The sequence below is a fragment of the Conger conger genome, chromosome 11, assembly GCF_963514075.1.
Source record: "Conger conger chromosome 11, fConCon1.1, whole genome shotgun sequence".
NCBI classification, from domain to species: domain Eukaryota; kingdom Metazoa; phylum Chordata; class Actinopteri; order Anguilliformes; family Congridae; genus Conger; species Conger conger.
Window position 1 is genome coordinate 45,249,026 of NC_083770.1, and position 20,421 is coordinate 45,269,446.

General features: G+C 47.1%; 1 protein-coding gene across 2 annotated transcripts in view; it reads right to left on the reverse strand.

The window, feature by feature from the left end:
- Positions 1-817: 817 nt before the first annotated feature.
- nsd3 (nuclear receptor binding SET domain protein 3) overlaps positions 818-20,421 on the reverse strand; it is a 65,716-nt gene continuing 46,112 nt past the window's right edge. For both annotated transcript variants that reach the window (XM_061259526.1, XM_061259525.1), the window contains 15 exons: positions 19,917-20,047; positions 18,801-18,926; positions 17,723-17,849; positions 15,510-15,707; positions 14,836-15,015; positions 13,290-13,313; positions 10,884-11,040; positions 10,331-10,533; positions 9,341-9,453; positions 8,599-8,868; positions 7,632-7,748; positions 7,202-7,343; positions 3,929-4,035; positions 2,490-2,694; positions 818-1,860 (listed from right to left, as the gene is read on the reverse strand). In XM_061259526.1, the coding sequence (XP_061115510.1) occupies positions 1,616-1,860; positions 2,490-2,694; positions 3,929-4,035; positions 7,202-7,343; positions 7,632-7,748; positions 8,599-8,868; positions 9,341-9,453; positions 10,331-10,533; positions 10,884-11,040; positions 13,290-13,313; positions 14,836-15,015; positions 15,510-15,707; positions 17,723-17,849; positions 18,801-18,926; positions 19,917-20,047 (2,345 nt within the window). In that variant the 3' untranslated portion in view covers positions 818-1,615. The remainder of the gene's footprint in view (positions 1,861-2,489; positions 2,695-3,928; positions 4,036-7,201; positions 7,344-7,631; positions 7,749-8,598; positions 8,869-9,340; positions 9,454-10,330; positions 10,534-10,883; positions 11,041-13,289; positions 13,314-14,835; positions 15,016-15,509; positions 15,708-17,722; positions 17,850-18,800; positions 18,927-19,916; positions 20,048-20,421) is intronic.

Here is a 20,421-nt window from a genome sequence, read left to right on the forward strand (position 1 = left end):
TGATGACATGTCTTGTCCTTACGCATCTTCAACAGATAAAACCGATGTCTAAAGTGCTTTCAACATAAAATGAAGTAAACAAAAACAGCCCTAAAATGTGGGGGGTTTTTTTTAGTACACATTTCATTCAACCTCTCAGGACAATTTATTTAGTTTTTCGATATATAAATATTTTTATGAATCTCCATGGAGACTGATTGCATGGGCTAACTTTGAACCTGTGAAATGACTGTTTGGGTACACTGCCTGCATGGCCACATTTGTTCCATTGGGGATATTTAAACATTAATAATACTCACAAGCTGGCCTTAAATTGAAAAGTTAGCCAACTGATGGTTCTCACCAAACATGAAATCAAAATGTGATCGCAGTTAATTTGTTATGGAGCTCTCAGATGGGAAATTAATGTCAGTCAACTGCTGGTGAAACTGCAAAAATATTACAACCTGCAAATATGTGAGACACATCTGCCTAGTTTACCTACAAGTTATGACACTAAAAACATTTATTCAATTAGGGGTTTCTCTTTAAGGGAAAATGGAAAAGAATGGTTTCACATTGTAACTGGAAACAATTCAGTTCCATTTCAAAGCTTCAAGAAAGTTTTAAGAGTGAGCCTCTGCATTTGATTGCAAACTGTCAAAAAGATAAATAACATCAATAATATTAATGTTACGGTGCCAAGCTGAAACATCCCACAAGTATGATTTACCTCAATAGAAAGACAAGTCAGGATTTACAAGGGCACTGGTGAACCCAAATTAAAAATAAATGGAAAGCTTCGGAGTCAAGGAGCCACAACACAGGACCAGAAGGGTAATCATGAACAAAGCTGTAATCATGAACATATACAGTATATATATTCAAAAAATATATGAAAAACAGTATCCCACCCCAAGGAGTGGGGGAGTAAGGAATGGCTTTAACATCTGAAAAGATGTAAAATGATGGCGTGGTTTCTGACGTGCTGTAATCCTGTTTGAATTGCACAAACACTTAGGTTTTCTTAAACAAGAGGTACACACAAAGGAAACGGTTTTGGAGTGATGTAAGGGTGTTTAGAGAGGGGATGAGAGGGGGAGCTTGCCTCTGCGGTCTAGCGAGGCGCTTCCTGTCCTGCGCGGTGCGCCGGCTGGCTAGCGCGCGCTGGTCTCCAGGCAACCACCGCTCACGGCGCGGAAACGGAGGAAGTACAAGCAGCAGGGCTGGGCGGAGCCACCAGCGCCCCCTCACCCGAGGAAAGAGTTTCTAAAAAGTGCCATCAACCAATACTGCAACACCGGGTTCTCTCCTCAGTAAAAAAATAAAATCAAATAAAAACATTCAGAAAAGAGCACTGTGAACCCTCTTGCAGGCTCTGGGGTAACCGGATGTGTTGTTTGTTTGTGTTAAATCATGCCCGCTCTTAAACCGGAATCGACCGGACTCGATTGGAATCGACCGCACGGATATGGATAAACCTCTGCCTTCTCCTCAGTGCGTCTGACGTGGGGAAGGCCAGTCTCTCTACTTAAGCCACAAGTCTATATCTCCGCATCGCGGCGCGAGACACCTCGTTTTCAGGGCCTTTCCTCCCCCCTCGCGCTGCACCTGCTGCCACCAGAAGAGGGCGCCCTCACTCGCCCACCACCTGGACGGACTCCGCCGTCTCCGTCTTCAGCTGAACTTTGGCGAGGTCGGCCTGCGAGTCCAGAGGGCTCTGGGGGCTGTGGTTGGGGCAGCAGGGGCGCTGGTCCGACGCGGAGGGCACCAGCAACCCGCCCTCGTGCTCCCGGCAGTAGGAGCTGGGGCAGAAGTCGCAGAAGGAGGAGGCGGGACTCTGGCATAGGCTGCACTGGTGCCAAGGACACTCCCATCGCCCTAAAACAGCCCCAGACCATGGGAGTCAGCAGGGTGCAGAAACCAAACACTCATTTTAATACACACACGGCGGCCAAAACACTGACAAAACAATGACCCAACAAATCGATGATTTGACAGCAATGGTTAAGAAGTTGTACTTGGACTATAGACGTTACAGTTTCCAAAAAAAATAATAATAATAATAATAAAATAAATAAATAAAAAAGATGGGCCCTGGTCCTTATCTTTGTTGGACGGGTAGCAATTGAAATTGTACTTCCCCCTAGGGTCTTTCAGCGCACTTATCCCTGGTTATGGGTATGCACTTTGTTGTACGTCGCTCTGGATAAGAGCGTCTGCCAAATGCCAATAATGTAATGATGTAATGTAAAATCTCAGGTGGAGCAGCAGATGCGTAATCGCGTTTTGCATTCAAATACTTTTCTGTGCTCAACTGATCTTACCTGGTGCAACCGAGTCAACCAAGAGGACCAGAAGGTTTCATAGGTTCCAATACACAAGCTTGGTAAAGTGTAGAGAAATATTTGAATCCAAATTACATATTCGACCCGGTTGGCACCCGGTTGGCACAGTGCGAGTCTAAAGTCGGTCGTACCGGTTTGGCGGGGCTGAGAGACGGGACGTACCGTACGGCGGCTTGGCGAGGTCGAGACACGGGAGGTGGTAGGCCTTGGGGCAGTCCTTGCGGTCGCAGGTGACCAGCTCCCCGCCCTGGCCGCAGCAGAAGCAGGAGTGCTCGTGCGCCGGCCTGCTGTCAGGCTTCAGCCTGCGCTTCTTGGGCTTGGGCTTGGCGTTCCGAGCCTTCTCCTCCTTCTCCATCACCACCGTGCTCTGAGGTTTACAGGGGAACCACACCAACATCTCATGCTGCACCACGCCAACCTGAGATACTGCACCACACCAACCTGAGATACTGCACCACAACAACATCTCATGCTGCACCACGCCAACCTGAGATACTGCACCACACAAACATCTCATACTGCACCACACCAACATCTCATACTGCACCACACCAACATCTTATACTGCACCACGCCAACCTGAGATACTGCACCACACCAACCTGAGATACTGCACCACACCAACATCTCATACTGCACCACACCAAGCTGAGATACTGCACCACACAAACCTCAAATACTGGACCACACAAACCTCAAATACTGCACCACACGAACCTCAGATACTGCACCACACGAACCTCAGATACTGCACCACACGAACCTCAGATACTGGACCACACACCACACAAACCTCAGATACTGGACCACACAAACCTCAGATACTGGACCACACAAACCTCAGATACTGGACCACACAAACCTCAGATACTGGACCACACAAACCTCAGATACTACACCACACAAACCTCAGATACTACACCACACAAACCTCAGATACTACAGCACACAAACCTCAGATACTGCACCACACAAACCTCAGATACTACACCACACAAACCTCAGATACTGGACCACACAAACCTCAGATACTGGACCACACAAACCTCAGATACTGGACCACACAAATCTCAGATACTACACCACACAAACCTCAGATACTGCACCACACAAATCTCAGATACTGCACCACACACCACATGAACCTCAGATACTGGACCATACGAACTTCAGATACTGCACCACACAAACCTCAGATACTGCACCACACAAACCTCAGATACTACAGCACACAAACATCTGAGCAACACAAACTGGTCAACTGATCACAATTGATACCGACACTTTCAGAAAAAGTTCCTATAAAGGTACAAATGCTAGCTACAGGAGTATCTTATAGGTACATATAACTATACCCCTAGTCAGCAATACATTATACATTTGCTACTTTATTGCCGTGTAAAATGTACTTATTAGTATAAATTTGTTCCCGAAAGAACAAAGATGTACAGCACCTCCACTGTACCTTGATTTAATGCAGTGCTCGGAATGTTCGTTAAACTGGTCACGATGAAGAAAGAGGCTTTTTACACGGATTCACGCTTCAAGCCACGCCCCCATCCCCCCAGAGGACTGTGGGACGGATTCGGGAGGCTCCGTACCTTAGGCCGCACCCCCAGGAAGCCGCTGCAGTTCTCCGCTCCACAGTGGCAGGACGTTCGGCCGCTGCCCAGGCAGTCCAGGTTGTAGTTAAAGGTCAGTTCAGTCTCTGGTGGAGAGAACATTCACATCAGTCCAGGTTGTAGTTAAAGGTTAGTTCAGTCTCTGGTGGAGAGAACATTCACATCAGTCAAGGTTGTAGTTAAAGGTTAGTTGTAGCTAACGGTTAGTTCAGTCTCTGGTGGAGAGAACATTCACATCAGTCCAGGTTGTAGTTAAAGGTTAGTTGTAGCTAACGGTTAGTTCAGTCTCTGGTGGAGAGAACATTCACATCAGTCAAGGTTGTAGTTAAAGGTTAGTTGTAGCTAACGGTTAGTTCAGTCTCTGGTGGAGAGAACATTCACATCAGTCCAGGTTGTAGTTAAAGGTTAGTTCAGTCTCTGCGGTAAACAGAACATTCACATCAGTCCAGGTTGTAGTTAAAGGTCAGTTCAGTCTCTGGTGGAGAGAACATTCACATTAGTCCAGGTTGTAGTTAAAGGTCAGTTCAGTCTCTGGTGAAGAGAACATTCACATCAGTCCAGGTTGTAGTTAAAGGTTAGTTCAGTCTCTGGTGGAGAGAACATTCACATCAGTCCAGGTTGTAGTTAAAGGTCAGTTCAGTCTCTGGTGGAGAGAACTTTCACATCAGTCAAGGCTGTAGTTAAAGGTTAGTTGTAGCTAAAGGTTAGTTCAGTCTCTGGTGGAGAGAACATTCACATCAGTCAAGGTTGTAGTTAAAGGTTAGTTGTAGCTAACGGTTAGTTCAGTCTCTGGTGGAGAGAACATTCACATCAGTCCAGGTTGTAGTTAAAGGTTAGTTGTAGCTAACGGTTAGTTCAGTCTCTGGTGGAGAGAACATTCACATCAGTCAAGGTTGTAGTTAAAGGTTAGTTGTAGCTAATGGTTAGTTCAGTCTCTGGTGGAGAGAACATTCACATCAGTCCAGGTTGTAGTTAAAGGTTAGTTCAGTCTCTGCGGTAAACAGAACATTCACATCAGTCCAGGTTGTAGTTAAAGGTCAGTTCAGTCTCTGGTGGAGAGAACATTCACATTAGTCCAGGTTGTAGTTAAAGGTCAGTTCAGTCTCTGGTGAAGAGAACATTCACATCAGTCCAGGTTGTAGTTAAAGGTTAGTTCAGTCTCTGGTGGAGAGAACATTCACATCAGTCCAGGTTGTAGTTAAAGGTTAGTTCAGTCTCTGGTGGAGAGAACATTCACATCAGTCCAGGTTGTAGTTAAAGGTTAGTTCAGTCTCTGGTGGAGAGAACATTCACATCAGTCCAGGTTGTAGTTAAAGGTTAGTTCAGTCTCTGGTGGAGAGAACATTCACATCAGTCAAGGTTGTAGTTAAAGGTTAGTTGTAGCTAAAGGTTAGTTCAGTCTCTGGTGGAGAGAACATTCACATCAGTCAAGGTTGTAGTTAAAGGTTAGTTGTAGCTAAAGGTTAGTTCAGTCTCTGGTGGAGAGAACATTCACATCAGTCAAGGTTGTAGTTAAAGGTTAGTTGTAGCTAAAGGTTAGTTCAGTCTCTGGTGGAGAGAACATTCACATCAGTCAAGGTTGTAGTTAAAGGTTAGTTGTAGCTAAAGGTTAGTTCAGTCTCTGGTGGAGAGAACATTCACATCAGTCAAGGTTGTAGTTAAAGGTTAGTTGTAGCTAAAGGTTAGTTCAGTCTCTGGTGGAGAGAACATTCACATCAGTCCAGGTTGTAGTTAAAGGTTAGTTCAGTCTCTGGTGGAGAGAACATTCACATTAGTCCAGGTTGTAGTTAAAGGTCAGTTCAGTCTCTGGTGGAGAGAACATTCACATCAGTCCAGGTTGTAGTTAAAGGTTAGTTCAGTCTCTGGTGGAGAGAACATTCACATCAGTCAAGGTTGTAGTTAAAGGTTAGTTCAGTCTCTGGTGGAGAGAACATTCACATCAGTCAAGGTTGTAGTTAAAGGTTAGTTTTGCTAACGGTTAGTTCAGTCTCTGGTGGAGAGAATATTCACATCAGTCCAGGTTGTAGTTAAAGGTTAGTTCAGTCTCTGGTGGAGAGAACATTCACATTAGTCCAGGTTGTAGTTAAAGGTCAGTTCAGTCTCTAGTGAAGAGAACATTCACATCAGTCCAGGTTGTAGTTAAAGGTTAGTTCAGTCTCTGGTGGAGAGAACATTCACATTAGTCCAGGTTGTAGTTAAAGGTCAGTTCAGTTTCTGGTGGAGAGAACATTCACATCAGTCCAGGTTGTAGTTAAAGGTTAGTTCAGTCTCTGGTGGAGAGAACATTCACATCAGTCCAGGTTGTAGTTAAAGGTTAGTTCAGTCTCTGCGGTAAACAGAACATTCACATCAGTCCGGGTTGTAGTTAAAGGTTAGTTCAGTCTCTGCGGTAAACAGAACATTCACATCAGTCCAGGTTGTAGTTAAAGGTTAGTTCAGTCTCTGGTGAGAGAACAATCACATCAGTCCAGGTTGTAGTTAAAGGTCAGTTCAGTCTCTGGTGGAGAGAACATTCACATTAGTTCAGGTTGTAGTTAAAGGTCAGTTCAGTCTCAGGTGGAGAGAACATTCACATCAGTCCAGGTTGTAGTTAAAGGTCAGTTCGGTCTCTGGTGGAGAGAACATTCACATCAGTCCAGGTTGTAGTTAAAGGTTAGTTCAGTCTCTGCGGTAAACAGAACATTCACATCAGTCCAGGTTGTAGTTAAAGGTCAGTTCAGTCTCTGGTGGAGAGAACGTACACATCAGTCCAGGTTGTAGTTAAAGGTTAGTTCAGCCTCTGGTAAACAGAACATTCACATCAGTCCAGGTTGTAGTTAAAGGTTAGTTCAGTCTCTGCGGTAAACAGAACATTCACATCAGTCCAGGTTGTCTGTTTGTATTTAAAACCATTCTTTCAACAAACCGGTGTCAACCAGCAGCAGATGGGAGTTTTTCCTTGCCATTGTTACCCTAGGCTTACTCTTGTGGGCCAGTTTCTCTGTGTAGCTGCTTTCTGACAAAGCCCCTTTGTTAAAAATTGATTGATAATTCAGTCTCGGCGGTGAAGAAAATGTTCACAACATCACCCACAAAGTGCTGTCCTCAAATGTCTAATTTCAGAACAACTGATTACAGTCCAGATTCGTAAACAAGGAACGAGGAACCTGTTTCTCCCATTTCCCCTCACTCATTACAGGTAATGTAATGCCTATTCCCTAAATGCCTATCCCTAAAATGAAACGGGAGGCGTCCCTTGAACGCCGTTCTCACCGGCTTCGATGTCACACAGGGTGAAGAGCCCTATCCGGACATCTCCGTTCACCGTCCACTTCTGCGTCTCGCAGTTGGGGCTGCAGCTGTGGTTCATGAAGCGCGAGAAGTTTCCTTTGGGCCCGGCGTCGATGACACGGTCCTGGAGAACAGAACCATAACACTAAAACAGTTAGAGCCGTATACACAGTACATAGAGTTGGAAACTAGCTCCAGAAGACCAGTTTTATAATGATATAAAAATATAAAAAATAAAATGAAAAATCCCTAAACTTCTAAACATATTAGCACAATTTTAATGAAATACAAAATGACCTCATATGCTACGCTTGAAAATTGAACTAAAATGTCAATTTTATTTGATAAATGTCTTGGAATTGGAATAAATCTCAATAATATGCAGCTAGCACTTTCAGGCGTCATGTGGCACCTTGGTGAGGGTCAGCATGTAGAAGTTGGTCACATGGTTCTCATGGGCATGTTTGATTCGCTGCTTGCATTCTTCAGAGTCGATCAGCTCCCCAACGTACTCGATCACAAAATCACCCTGGGAGACGATCACAAACAAGCCTCGCTTTCACATCAGACATTCTTAAAGAGAATGCAATCGGACCAAGCCAACAATTCAAGCGCACACACACACACACACACACACACACACAATGACATGAAGAAACACAGCACTATGGCTTTAATGTCCCTGCTGCCCCTCCACCTTAAATAGATGACTGCATTTACAAAGCGCTTTTTTCAACACCCAAAGCAGTTAACCGCCACCAATGCGTAGCACCCACCTGGGTGATGCACGGCAGCCATTTTGTGCCAGAATGTACCAGCTGAGGTGGAGAGGGAAAGAACAGTTTTTTTTGCCAATTAAATCAGGGAATGATTAAGTGGCAGGCTGAAAGAGCCAGGATGGGAATTTAGCCCTTTGTGATGAGTGTCACAGGATCTTTAACGAGTCAGGACCTCGGATTAACATCGCATGCGGACGACCTTCTAAACATCTACTGTATACATTTACATACAGAGAGAATGACGAGGCAGACATAAATTGTCACATATTACCAGTGCTTGAAGTGGAAAAAAATAAGTGCCAGTACTCCTTATTCACGTGTTGGAAAGTGTATCAGCCGATATCAGCAAACCCTTGCCGGTTCCCGTTTGAAGCAACGAGGATTCCGATCAGTGATCAGAGCACAGTGTGAGTGTGCCGGTACTCCGCAGAGTAAAATGTAGAACTTCCGGTACTGCGTACCGGTGAGTACCGGCCCACTTCAAGCACTGCATATTACCAACAACGGTCAGTAGCCTATTTTTTACCGTCTTAACCTCGAATAACGAAAGAGCGGTGACACAGGGCTGTGTTGTGGCAACGGACCCAGCGGCGGGCTCACCTTCTTCAGGTCCTGCTTGGTCTTGAGGCCCCAGCCGCGGCCCTGGGTCCTGAACACCTCGGCGTCGGGGTAGAGGCGCTTGGAGAAGCGCTGGTTCTGGCAGCTCTCGCCGGCCGGGCACACCTGGGCGTGGCACTCGTACATCAGCATGCGGTTGAGGCACTGCGAGTCCAGGCCGCAGGGGCTGTCGTCCGAGGGCTGGCAGCTGCACCGCGGGATCTCCGCCACGTCCGCCACGTGCACCTGCACCTTCCCCACCGGCTTGGTGGACTGAGGGGCCCAACAACGCGTCAGAAATACTCATATCCTGGCCAGCGTTATACAAAGCATTTTTCAGGAAATTAGAAAACGTTTTAACACAAAAAAATGTTTACACTACAATAGACAAGTTTTAGTTACATGCTGTTTTGATGAACATTCTTCACGAAGACATGAAACTCTGACCGTAAACAACTGCAGGCTTAGCATATTAATATGCAGGTTTAGCATATTTTAAGTTTGTAGGGCACTTTCATAAAAAGACCAGGAATGTGAAAATATTCAACTTATCAGCGAGGTGTTAAAAACCCTCACTTCTCAGTTTCCTCAATACTTTATTATCAACAAATAGCAGGCCACAAACCCACTACAAACCAGCTACCAACGGATATAAAGTAATGAACCTAATATTTTAGGAAAGAAAGATGAAAGGGCCTTTCTCTAATCCCGGGTTGTTTATGGCGAGGCGGTGAGCAGGACTCACTTTGATGAACTTGTACGGCGGGGGTTTCCGGGAGTTGCGCTCCTGCTCCAGGGCCTCCCTGCTCTCCCTCTGGGCCTTTAGCTCCTGGAACCTCTTTGCTGCCTCTTCCAGAGCTGGGGGGGAAGGCGAGGGGTGAGGGGCAGGTGACTCACAACCAAAACAAGCTGCGTGGGCACTGGCAGGACGCTGAAACGCTTGTATTACAGTAATACCGACATCGGCTCAGGCGGTAAGAGCAGTGGTCTGGCAGTCGGAGGGTTGCCTGTTCGATTCCGCCCTGGGTGTGTTGAAGTGTCCCTAAGCAGACTGCTCCTAAATGCTCCTGACGAGCTGGTTGGCACCTTGCATAGCAGCCAATCACCGTGGTGTGTGTGTGTGTGTGTGTGTGTTTGAATGGGTGAATGAGAAGCATCAATTGTACAGTGCTTCGGATAAAGGTTAAATAAATAAATGCCAACCATTTACCATTAACATTTACCGTAATCATGATCAGTGCTTTCCAGTTCTGCTCATTACACAAACAAAAACAAGTCTGTGGAATCTTTATCTAAAATGAATAGCATTGCTTATTAAAGCACAGGCTTTAAAATCTGCATCTGCTGGGGAAAAACAGAAGTGTGTTGATGCCCGAATGGCATTAGAAACAGATAATGTGATGATAGCCTGTTAGCGTAGCAGGCACAGGGTAATCCTCACTCAGAGAACACCATGTGGTGCAGGCGCAAGGACAGCTCTTAGAAACCCAAGCTAGACTTTCCCCCCCACACAGACAGGTTCACACAGACAGGTTCACACAGACAGGTTCAGGTTCACACAGACAGGTTCACAGACAGATTCACACAGACAGGTTCACACAGACAGGTTCAGGTTCACACAGACAGGTTCACACAGACAGGTTCAGGTTCACACAGACAGGTTCACAGACAGATTCACAGACAGGTTCACAGACAGATTCACACAGCCCTGTTTTCACCCCCTCGTCTCCCGCACCTTTTTTGAAGGTCTTGTTGATGCTCATCTGGCCCTCGGCGAAGTTCTTGTCGCTCTCCACGTAGGGGAAGACGCGCCCCTGGTTGATCCAGTAGTAGTCGTGAGAGCCGAAGAAGAAGACGGGGAAGTCGCCGATGTCGTGTTTGAGGCTCTGGATGTTGGAGGGCACGAGGCGGGGGTTACAGATTTCCGCAGGCCACCACCTGGGCAAGGGGAACCAGGGACATGGAGCATCAGAGAGGCAGTACAGTACTCAAGCCCAAAATAAAATGTCCTTTTCTTCCAATCCCATGTTACATTACATTACTGGCATTTCGCAGACGCTCTTATCCAGAGCGACGTACAGTTGATTAGACTAAGCAGGAGACAATCCTCCCCTGGAGCAATGCAGGGTTAAGGGCCTTTGCTCAAGGGCCCAACGGCTGTGCGGATCTTACTGTGGCCACACCGTGGATCGGACCACCGACCTTGCGGGCCCTAGTCATGTACCTTAAGCACTACGCTACAGGCCATCCATGTTATTCTGTTAGATGCAGATGAGATTGTGCGTCACCTGTAGCTGCCCAGCTTCACCCAGACGATCTGCTTGTAGTGAGGCCTCTTCCCCTGCCGGCACTCACTGCAGCACCAGCTCCCCTCCGGCATCTCCATGTCCAAACACTCGGGGTGGAAGGAGGCAGGGCAGGACTCGCAGCAGAGCAGCCTTCCCCCTGTCACACACACACACACACACACACACACACACACACACACACATATATACATACATTAACACACACACACACACACACACACACACACGTACACAGGTACATATATACACAGGTACACGTACACACACACACACACATTAACACACACACACAGGTACACATATACACAGGTACACGTACACACACATATACATACATACATATATACATACGGTACACACAGACGGACGCACGCACACACACAGCATGTACACATGGACACACACGGACACACAGCAGGAGAGGGTCACAACCTGCACTTCCACACTCAGACACCAGGAGGCGCCATTCTGTAAACCATACCCAAAAGCCTGCCATTTGAAACTGCCCAGCTAACACAAAACATTCGCAGAATTCAACTGACACTGTAATAACATGTAATAACATTGCCAAAACATTCCAGTAACACTGCGAGACTGTTTCCTGTTAACTGGGTGGTTTGGTGTTGTAGAGCCTAAGGCAGAATCTGCCTTATTTCTCTTGTGATTTGCAAATGCAGGACATGTTTCTGTCAGACATGCTAAAGAAATATTAGGTCTGCAAGAGGGAAAACTTTTTTAGTATTTTGAGTAGTCCCCCCCATAAAACTTTAGCACAAATTCATAATTGGTCTGACAGAGCACAATTTGGGCCAGATCAATGGTCACACACAGAACAGGTCAGCCACAGTACTGAGAGGGGCTTGTAGGGAACACTCCTGGGAAGGTTTGGAGAATAAAGCCCAAATATTCCGACATGCTGGGATTCATGCAGATACATTGGCCCCTATGTTCACAACCATTATGCAAACCAAAGCGGTTTAAGTGCAATTACATGTAAGGTGGAGGCAGAACCATGACTGAGGCAGGCATGCGTTGATCTTAAACAAAAGGCATCTCGCACACCTTCCTGTGACATGCCATAACAAGCGATTTCAACAGCCATGGGTGGGAGTTTTAAAAAAAAAACATTTGCTCAAGCATTAACTCACATTGGCTGAAGCAAATGTTCAGAATTAAATCTTCTCATTTTTGGGGCCTCCCATGAAGCGTCAATCAAGAATAATTTAACTTTTCGAAACATTTCGTTTATGTTTCCAGTTGCGTGTCAGCACAACGATCTCAGAGCGAGACCGCGCCGCGCACAACAGTCAAATAAACAGCGGGAGGAGCAAATCAGAAGGGAGAAAAGGGATGATTTTTGTGATTTAACCCATGAGAGATAACACAGCAACGAAACGGTGCCATTTCAGATCAAGGTGAGCGGAAGAGGAAGCGGTTTTTTCGCCTGCAGCTGTAGAGCTCTGCCGAAAGCCAAGCGTGTTCAGGGCTGAAAATAACTGCGACACGACCCGTGTCCTGCGGCTATCTCACGCGCACTCCGCGCCCTGCGCGTCCCCCGTAGTCCCTTAGAAACAGTCACGAACGCAGCTAGCTAATCCCCAGAGACGTGTGCGGAGGCAGGAGGAGTCTGAAGTCTGCGCTGAAAAGTTAGGGATTCTGCGTCTACGGGTTACGGATAACGTGGCTCTTTAATTCTCATTTTAACGGTCTCCGCGTCAGTGTAGGAACTACAAAGCTGAAATGTTTGTGAACTGTATGATAGCGTCGATAAAGTTCAAAGCATGCTTGAGCAGACCCCAGCTTTTGGGACACGAAAATTAGACTTCCATCCCTTCATACACTTGCTCAAGTGCACAATCTAGCGTGTTATGTTATTATCCCTGCTATAAAATCCAGCTATGCCAGCTTGAAAATTGAGCTGGTCAACCTGGTCATAAGCTGGTCAAGCTGGTCGACCAGCTATATATTTGTTCCAAAATATAGCTTGAGCTGGTCAAATCATGTTGAGCTGGTCTGAACTGCTCAACCAGCCAAATCATGTCAAAGCTGGGAGCTGGCCTGAACTGGTCAACCAGCTACCAGCTACCAGCTGTTTCAAAACCTAGATTGAGCTGTTTTTGTCAGCAGGGATGGTGTGTTTTTGGACCTGCAGAAATCAATTACACTACCTCGCACAGACCCTCCTGTTCTTCCAGAAATGTTATTTTAAGCCCCGTTATTTGCATTAATAGTAGCGTTATTTTCCTCTTGACATTTTCCCCACATTAGGTGCGACATTTACTTGCCACGAAGCAGCAGAGTGAAATGAATAAAAGCAAAAGAGGGACAAACGCGTGAACACACACAAGCACGGACACAAACACAAAGAAAATTCAGTTCCGTTACCTTTCCCAATATTCTTTTTGGTAGCTGATGAAGAAGAAGGAATCATAGGTAATTTCATCAACTCAGCACCATGTCACTCAGTCAGAAGTGGGCTTTAAATGCATATGAACTTAAAGGTACAATATGTAAGATTTGTGTGTTAAAACATTCTTAACCAGACCATTGCAAATCTCTTCCTATCATTGAAAAGGCTCACTGACATGTTGACTCACCCTCTGCCTGTGTTTATAAATTTGGGTTTCAAAATATACAGTTGGCAGGCTGATACTCTGTACCAAAACATCATATAGCTGTACAATATTTCAAGCTCATTGGTTGAAAATTGGTTACAATTGCCACAGCCAATGGTGTTTCAATGTCAGCTTGTTTACAGAGAAGGGGGAGGGATAAACAGTACTGTGGTTTGAAGGTGTCTATTCCTCTCTTGACCATTAGAAGTCCGAAATTACCTATTGTACCTTTAATATGCTGTCAGTATTGTCCTGCACGAACAACCCTACACACGTCCTAAACAGACAGAATAGCTGCAATGACACTACCCATGATTCCAGAGGACGAAATAAAAAAGAACATGACAAAAAAAAAAAAAAAAAAAATTATATATATATATATAAAAATATTTTTTTTAAACGGGGAATCTTACTGCACTGTCCGACATCACAAAAATGTGATCATATTAAAATGGGTACATCAGTTGGAGTCAGTTCACTGACTAGATTTTCTATTCAGAGTCACTGATGAAGTTTCAAATGAGCCAGGCTAGACACAAGTTAGTCGATAATGAATTGGAAAAGGGGTGCAGGAACAGAAATAACATATTAATTCAAAACCAAAACCTTGAAACGTGGGGGGTGGGAGGAAATAATTAGCTACAGTCATACTGTATGCTACCATTTTCACGCCAGCATAAAAACTCAATAAATTACAATAAGCAAGTGCAAGATGTCTTTTTAAGACAGCATGAAATAACTAAAACAATGATTCAACCTGCAGCCAATACCCTTTGATTTTACGAATGAGTTAATTTAATTGCGCAGGGCTAACATCCTGAATTCTGATGGGCTGTAATCCAACATCTCTATCGGAGTAATGAAGGAAAGGGCTTCAGGGTCACAGAGGTCCGGAGACATTCCCCACAGGGAGAGCGTTTAGAGGGACAGTTTTACTCCCGTTTCACTCTAATTCATCCACAGCCTCTGGAGACCTGGCCCGTGCCAAATGCTAATTAAGGAGAAAATGTACCCAAACACTAACAGAATGTGAAACCGACAACGTGTTCCTCAATCTGGACACCACTCCCCGTCTCAAACTGGCAGCAGTGCGGTCCACATGCCATTTTAAATCTGCTCTCAAACACAAGCGCTGTGTATGTAAAAATAAGGATAGCATTTTCCTTCCTCCTGTGTTTGTGATCTAGTAAGGCGAAATGGCAGAAAGGGAGCGCACACATTACCGAGATTTAACCAATACAGAGAGGGATCATACGCGTTCACGACTGTAACCTCCTCGGCACAAAATGGAGAGGTTTCGGGGGAACGGGGCTTACCTCGGGCACAGATGAAACACCAGCCTACGTTCACGGGTGAGGTAATGTGGCCGTTCTTCTTGGAGCCGGAATGGTTGCTGCAGACGATGACGTGGGGCGTGATGGCCAGGCTGCCCGCCGCCACACAGCCGTCGCCCGTGTGATAGGCCACGGGGCACCGCAGACAGCGCATCATCCGCCCTGCGGGGAGACACGCGTCCAGGGGTCAGAAAGCAGAAGTCCTGCCTTCACCCATTTCACCCATTAATTCTACCTCCTGGCTGAAGGATTGTGCTAATTAGCAAATCCTAGTTGGTGGGACCTTGACTTTCTCGCCCTGGATCTTCCACATCTGCGTGTTTACACCAGGCTAATATGGAAAGGGCGCAACCTCGAACGCACATCACGGTGAAGGCGTGGGACATCCTGTAGCCTAGTGGCTAATGCGAATGACTGGGACTCCGGAAGGTTGGTGGCTCAAGCCCTGGTATAGACACGATAAGATCTGCACGGCTGTGGGGCCCTTGAGCAAGGCCCTTCACCCCCGCAATTTTCCAGGTGGGATTGTCCCTTGCTTAGACTAATCAACCGTTAAGGCGCTTGGGATAAAAGTGTTAGCTAAATAACAATCATTATTATTATTATTATCATTATTATTATTAAGCCCGTGCAAGGGATGATGCTGCCGTGGTTACCTTTGCCGGCCTTGTGCAGGTCCCTCTCCAGACAGCAGGTGGCGCAGCTGTGCTGGGGGCAGCGCAGGCCCTTGGAGTCGGTGGAGGCGCCGGGCAGCTTGCGGGCGCAGGACTCGTGGTAGAAGCGGCCGCAGCCTCCCACCGAGCAGCGCGTCACCTCTCCACCCGACGCCTTGCAGGAGAAACAGGAGTGGGAGCCTGGGGAGAGGGGGAGAATCACTACACCCAGCACTGACACACCCAGCACCATCACATATTAACATCACTACACCCACTCCCAATGCACTGACACACCCAGCACCATCACATATTAACATCACTACACCCACTCCCAATGCACTGACACACCCAGCACCATCACATATTAACATCACTACCCACTCCCAATGCACTGAACACGCCCAGCACCATCACATATTAACATCACTACACCCACTCCTAATGTACTGACACACCCAGCACCATCACATATTAACATCACTACACCCACTCCCAATTAACATCACTACACCCACTCCCAATTACCATCACTACACCCACTCCCAATGCACTGAACACACCCAGCACCATCACATATTAACATCACTACCCACTCCAAATACACTGGACACACCCACTCCCAATGCAGCCACTTGCAAATGAATAAAAAGTATAATCGGTTTGTAAGTTTGGACAAGACATTTACATTTAGATATTTAGCAGGCGTTCTTACTCAGAGAATCTTACTTGCCAAAGGCCACAATTTAACTGCAAATACATCACCCAGTATAGAACAGATTAATCTACAGACACAAGTGTCTTGACAGCTCACAGAAATTGTGAATTCAGCATGCGCCAAGTCATGCATCATCAATATCAAAGCAAAATCTAACAATAGCACATAATGTGGCATGTAGTTTGCTGGCGTGGGTCGACAGTTCTTACCGAGATTCACCCCAGCCTCAATGCAAACCCAGACCCTTTTATTCCGAGATGAAGGAAAATCTGATTTTCCAGCGACATGACTTCAAAGGCACCATCAAGAGGTGACCTTTCATTCGGAGAGGATGTGTCAGAGAGTGACAATCAGCACTTAATGACACCTGGCATGTTGTGGCAGTGTGTGTCGCTGGGCTTTTGAGAATTCAGATTCCTGCAATTACACTATAAATGTCAAATCTGCAGCACCAATAACCCCCCCCCCCTTCCCCGCCCACCAGGCCCAGGAAAAGATCACATTTCACAGGACTCTTTTGAGATTAGACGAGGGTTTTGAGAAATCAGAGCGGGGCGTGTCTAAAGCACCTTCCGTACGGGGCAGCAACGAGACAGAACGGCGTCTGAGTGGCAGCTCCATATTTCTGCATTTAATCTGCAACCTAGCGTTTCAAGTGCTGACACTTCACATGCCCCCCTCTGGAGCAGAAACATCTGAAACTTTGCATCCTGGAGCAAATCAAAGACAAGGAGAACAAGCCATCTGAGGGAATATTTCCCCCCCCAGAATTAATTATGTCATCTTAAAGATAGGACAGCTGCTCTTTACAGGAGGATGACTTTTTTCCTTGTTAGCATATCCAGCTAAGGCGCTAGCTCTGAGCACAGTTAGCATATCCAGCTAAAGCGCTAGCTCTGAGCACAGTTAGCATATCCAGCTAAAGCGCTAGCTCTGAGCACAGTTAGCATATCCAGCTAAAGCGCTAGCTCTGAGCACAGTTAGCATATCCAGCTAAGGCGCTAGCTCTGAGCACAGTTAGCATATCCAGCTAAGGCGCTAGCTCTGAGCACAGTGATGCAGCCCACAGGAAGGAAGCCTGACTGGGCCAGAGCGCATTCCAGCCGGGAGTCCCCCACAGGCTGAACGCAGTGAGCATAGCAGGACCCAGGATGTCCTCTGCCTCCCTTTCTCTCCTCTTTCCTCAGGGGTATGTAATCTGCCAGCCCCGGCTAAGCTCGCCGAGATGCAGTCACAGTGACTGCATCCCTGCAGTGGACTGCAAACGGGCAAAACTTAAAAATTAAAAAATACATAAAAATAATTTTAAACATTTCATCCTGTGCTGGACAATGCATGAAAAACAGGCATTGCTGTGCTGTTGGGAAGCCCACTAGGTTAAAGCACCTCTTCGAGTGCAAGAGATGTTTGTACAAAACTGGGCACAAAAGAATGGTCAGATTGTATTTACCCCTCAGACTATTAACGGAGGGGATAAATACAGAGGAGGACAGCTCACCGTTTCTACATTCCACGCAGGTGAATCTTCCCTCAGGTAGGGCGGACAGTCCCAGGCACTCCAGATGGAACAGTCTACAGCACTCCCCCTCACAGCTCACCAAGGAGTCCCCAAAACACTCACAGATCTGGAGACACACAGGTACACATTACATTACATTACATTACATTATTGGCATTTGGCAGACGCTCTTATCCAGAACGACGTACAACAAAGTGCATACCCATAACCAGGGATAAGTTCGCTGAAAGACCCTAGAGGGAAGTACAATTTCAACTGCTACATGTACAACAAAGATTAAAAAATAAAAAATTTTGAACAAAGAAACAAACAACAGAGCAAAAGTGACCAAAGTTAACTATCCAAACACTGCCCCACACATCTGACCGTGATGGCAGCTGCAGCCCTACCTGTAGACCACCGCATACCTTAAAGATCAGTCCCACTGTGCATCGTCATCTCCGTGTGCTTGCTCATTCCACAGCATTACTGCGCATTTGTACATTCCTACGCTACATGGTTCGATTGTTGTGGAGACTTACTGCTAATACTAACTGCATGCCCAGAAGTTTTAAAAAGTGAAAGCTGTGGACCTCCTGCTAAACTCAAGCCACGTTCATAAAAAGGCTCAGAGCAGGAAGATCCACATCCTAAACATAAATGTACAATAGGTCATTTTGAACTTCTAATGGTCAAGAGAGGAATAGCAGCAACAAACACCATCAGACCACAACACCTTTTATCCCTCCCCCTCCTCTGTAAATGCACTGCCATTGGCTGTGGCAATTTTCAACCAATGAGCTTGAATTATTGTACAGTTATACAATGCTTTGGTAGTGTTGGGCCGTCAACTGTATATTCCGAAACCCGAATTTAAGGACTAAGGACGAATTTAAGGACTACACAGGCAGAGGGTGAGTCAACATGTCAGTGAGCCTTTTTCAATGGGAAGGGATTTACAATGGTCTTACAATGGTTCAATGTTTGAACACAAATATCTTACCTATTGTACCTTTAACCAATAGAAGTCAAAATGCAGAGCTGATCCCAGATCAGCACGGTGAGTGGCAGGACCCACCTGACAGACGGTGTCTTTCTTCGAGGTGCTGCTTCCCTGCCGGGACACGCTGGAGTCCACCGACTGCGCATCTGAAGCGTCTGCGTCTGCAGCCGCAGGGCTGTCTGCGCACTTCCCGAAGACCACCTGCGCCGGGAACACCAGTCAATGGAGGGCATTGCCACACAAGGCTGCCATTGCCCCATATAGCGCCTATATCCAAAGTGCTGTACAACTGATGCTTCTCATTCACCCATTCAAACACACACTCATACAACAATGGTGACTGGCTGCCATGCAAGGCACCAACCAGCGCGTCAGGAGCATTTGGAGGTTACGTGTCTTGCTCAGGGACACTTTGATACACCCAGGGCGAGATCGAACCGGCAACCCTCCGACTGCCAGGCGACTGCTCTTACCGCCCGAGACAATGTCGCCCCCGATATTTAATACGACTTCAGGAGTCAGGCAGGGTCCAGCTCATGATAGCCAAAGGCTCTTTAGCCCAGCACTGATCAAAGCTGTAAAGGCCTCCTAAGAAGGCAGACAAACGGAACCAGGCAGAGCCATTAAGGGCTAAAGAGGAGAAAAAAGGAACAGACGTCCTGACACAGAGGGGCCTACCTGCGGGCAGACGTCCTGACACGGGGGGGCCTACCTGCGGGCAGACGTCCTGACACGGGGGGGCCTACCTGCGGGCAGACGTCCTGACACGGGGGGGCCTACCTGCGGGCAGACGTCCTGACACGGAGGGGGCCTACCTGCGGGCAGACGTCCTGACACGGAGGGGGCCTACCTGCGGGCAGACGTCCTGACACGGAGGGGGCCTACCTGCGGGCAGACGTCCTGACACGGGGGGGCCTACCTGCGGGCAGACGTCCTGACACGGGGGGGCCTACCTGCGGGCAGACGTCCTGACACGGGGGGGCCTACCTGCGGGCAGACGTCCTGACACGGGGGGGCCTACCTGCGGGCAGACGTCCTGACACGGGGGGGCCTACCTGCGGACAGATGTCCTGACACGGGGGGGCCTACCTGCGGGCAGACGTCCTGACACGGGGGGGCCTACCTGCGGGTAGATGTCCTGACACGGGGGGGCCTACCTGCGGGTAGATGTCCTGACACGGGGGGGCCTACCTGCGGGTCGTTGTGGCCCCGGGAGTCGGAGTCGGAGGTGTCGCGGTACTGGGAGCTGGTGGTCTCCACGTCGGTGGACGCCCGGCTGCGCTTCTTCAGAGGCTTGCAGGAGTCTGAGATCTCACTGGCTCCTGAGGAGGGAGAGCCACTGCCAGGCTGAGCGCATACAGTCAGGGACATGCAGCGAAAACAAAATGGCCGCGCAGAACTTCCCAGTTGCCAAAAAAATGTATGCACCTTAAGCTGGATCTGACAAAAACTGGTGGTTGTTTTTATTTTTTTTATTCTCTGAACCATCCAATTCATTCTCATTCTCAAATGATGGAATGGATAAGCATGATTGCTTTTTTTAAATGGAAAAACAGCAAGAGCTAAAACCTAAAAAAATTATAATCTAAAATCAAACCGAAAAATCTGTATATAAGACCACTTCAAGTACTAAAATATCTTAATACGAGTTTTTCTCATGCACAAACACTACACCAAATCCCCATGAAGAAGCAGT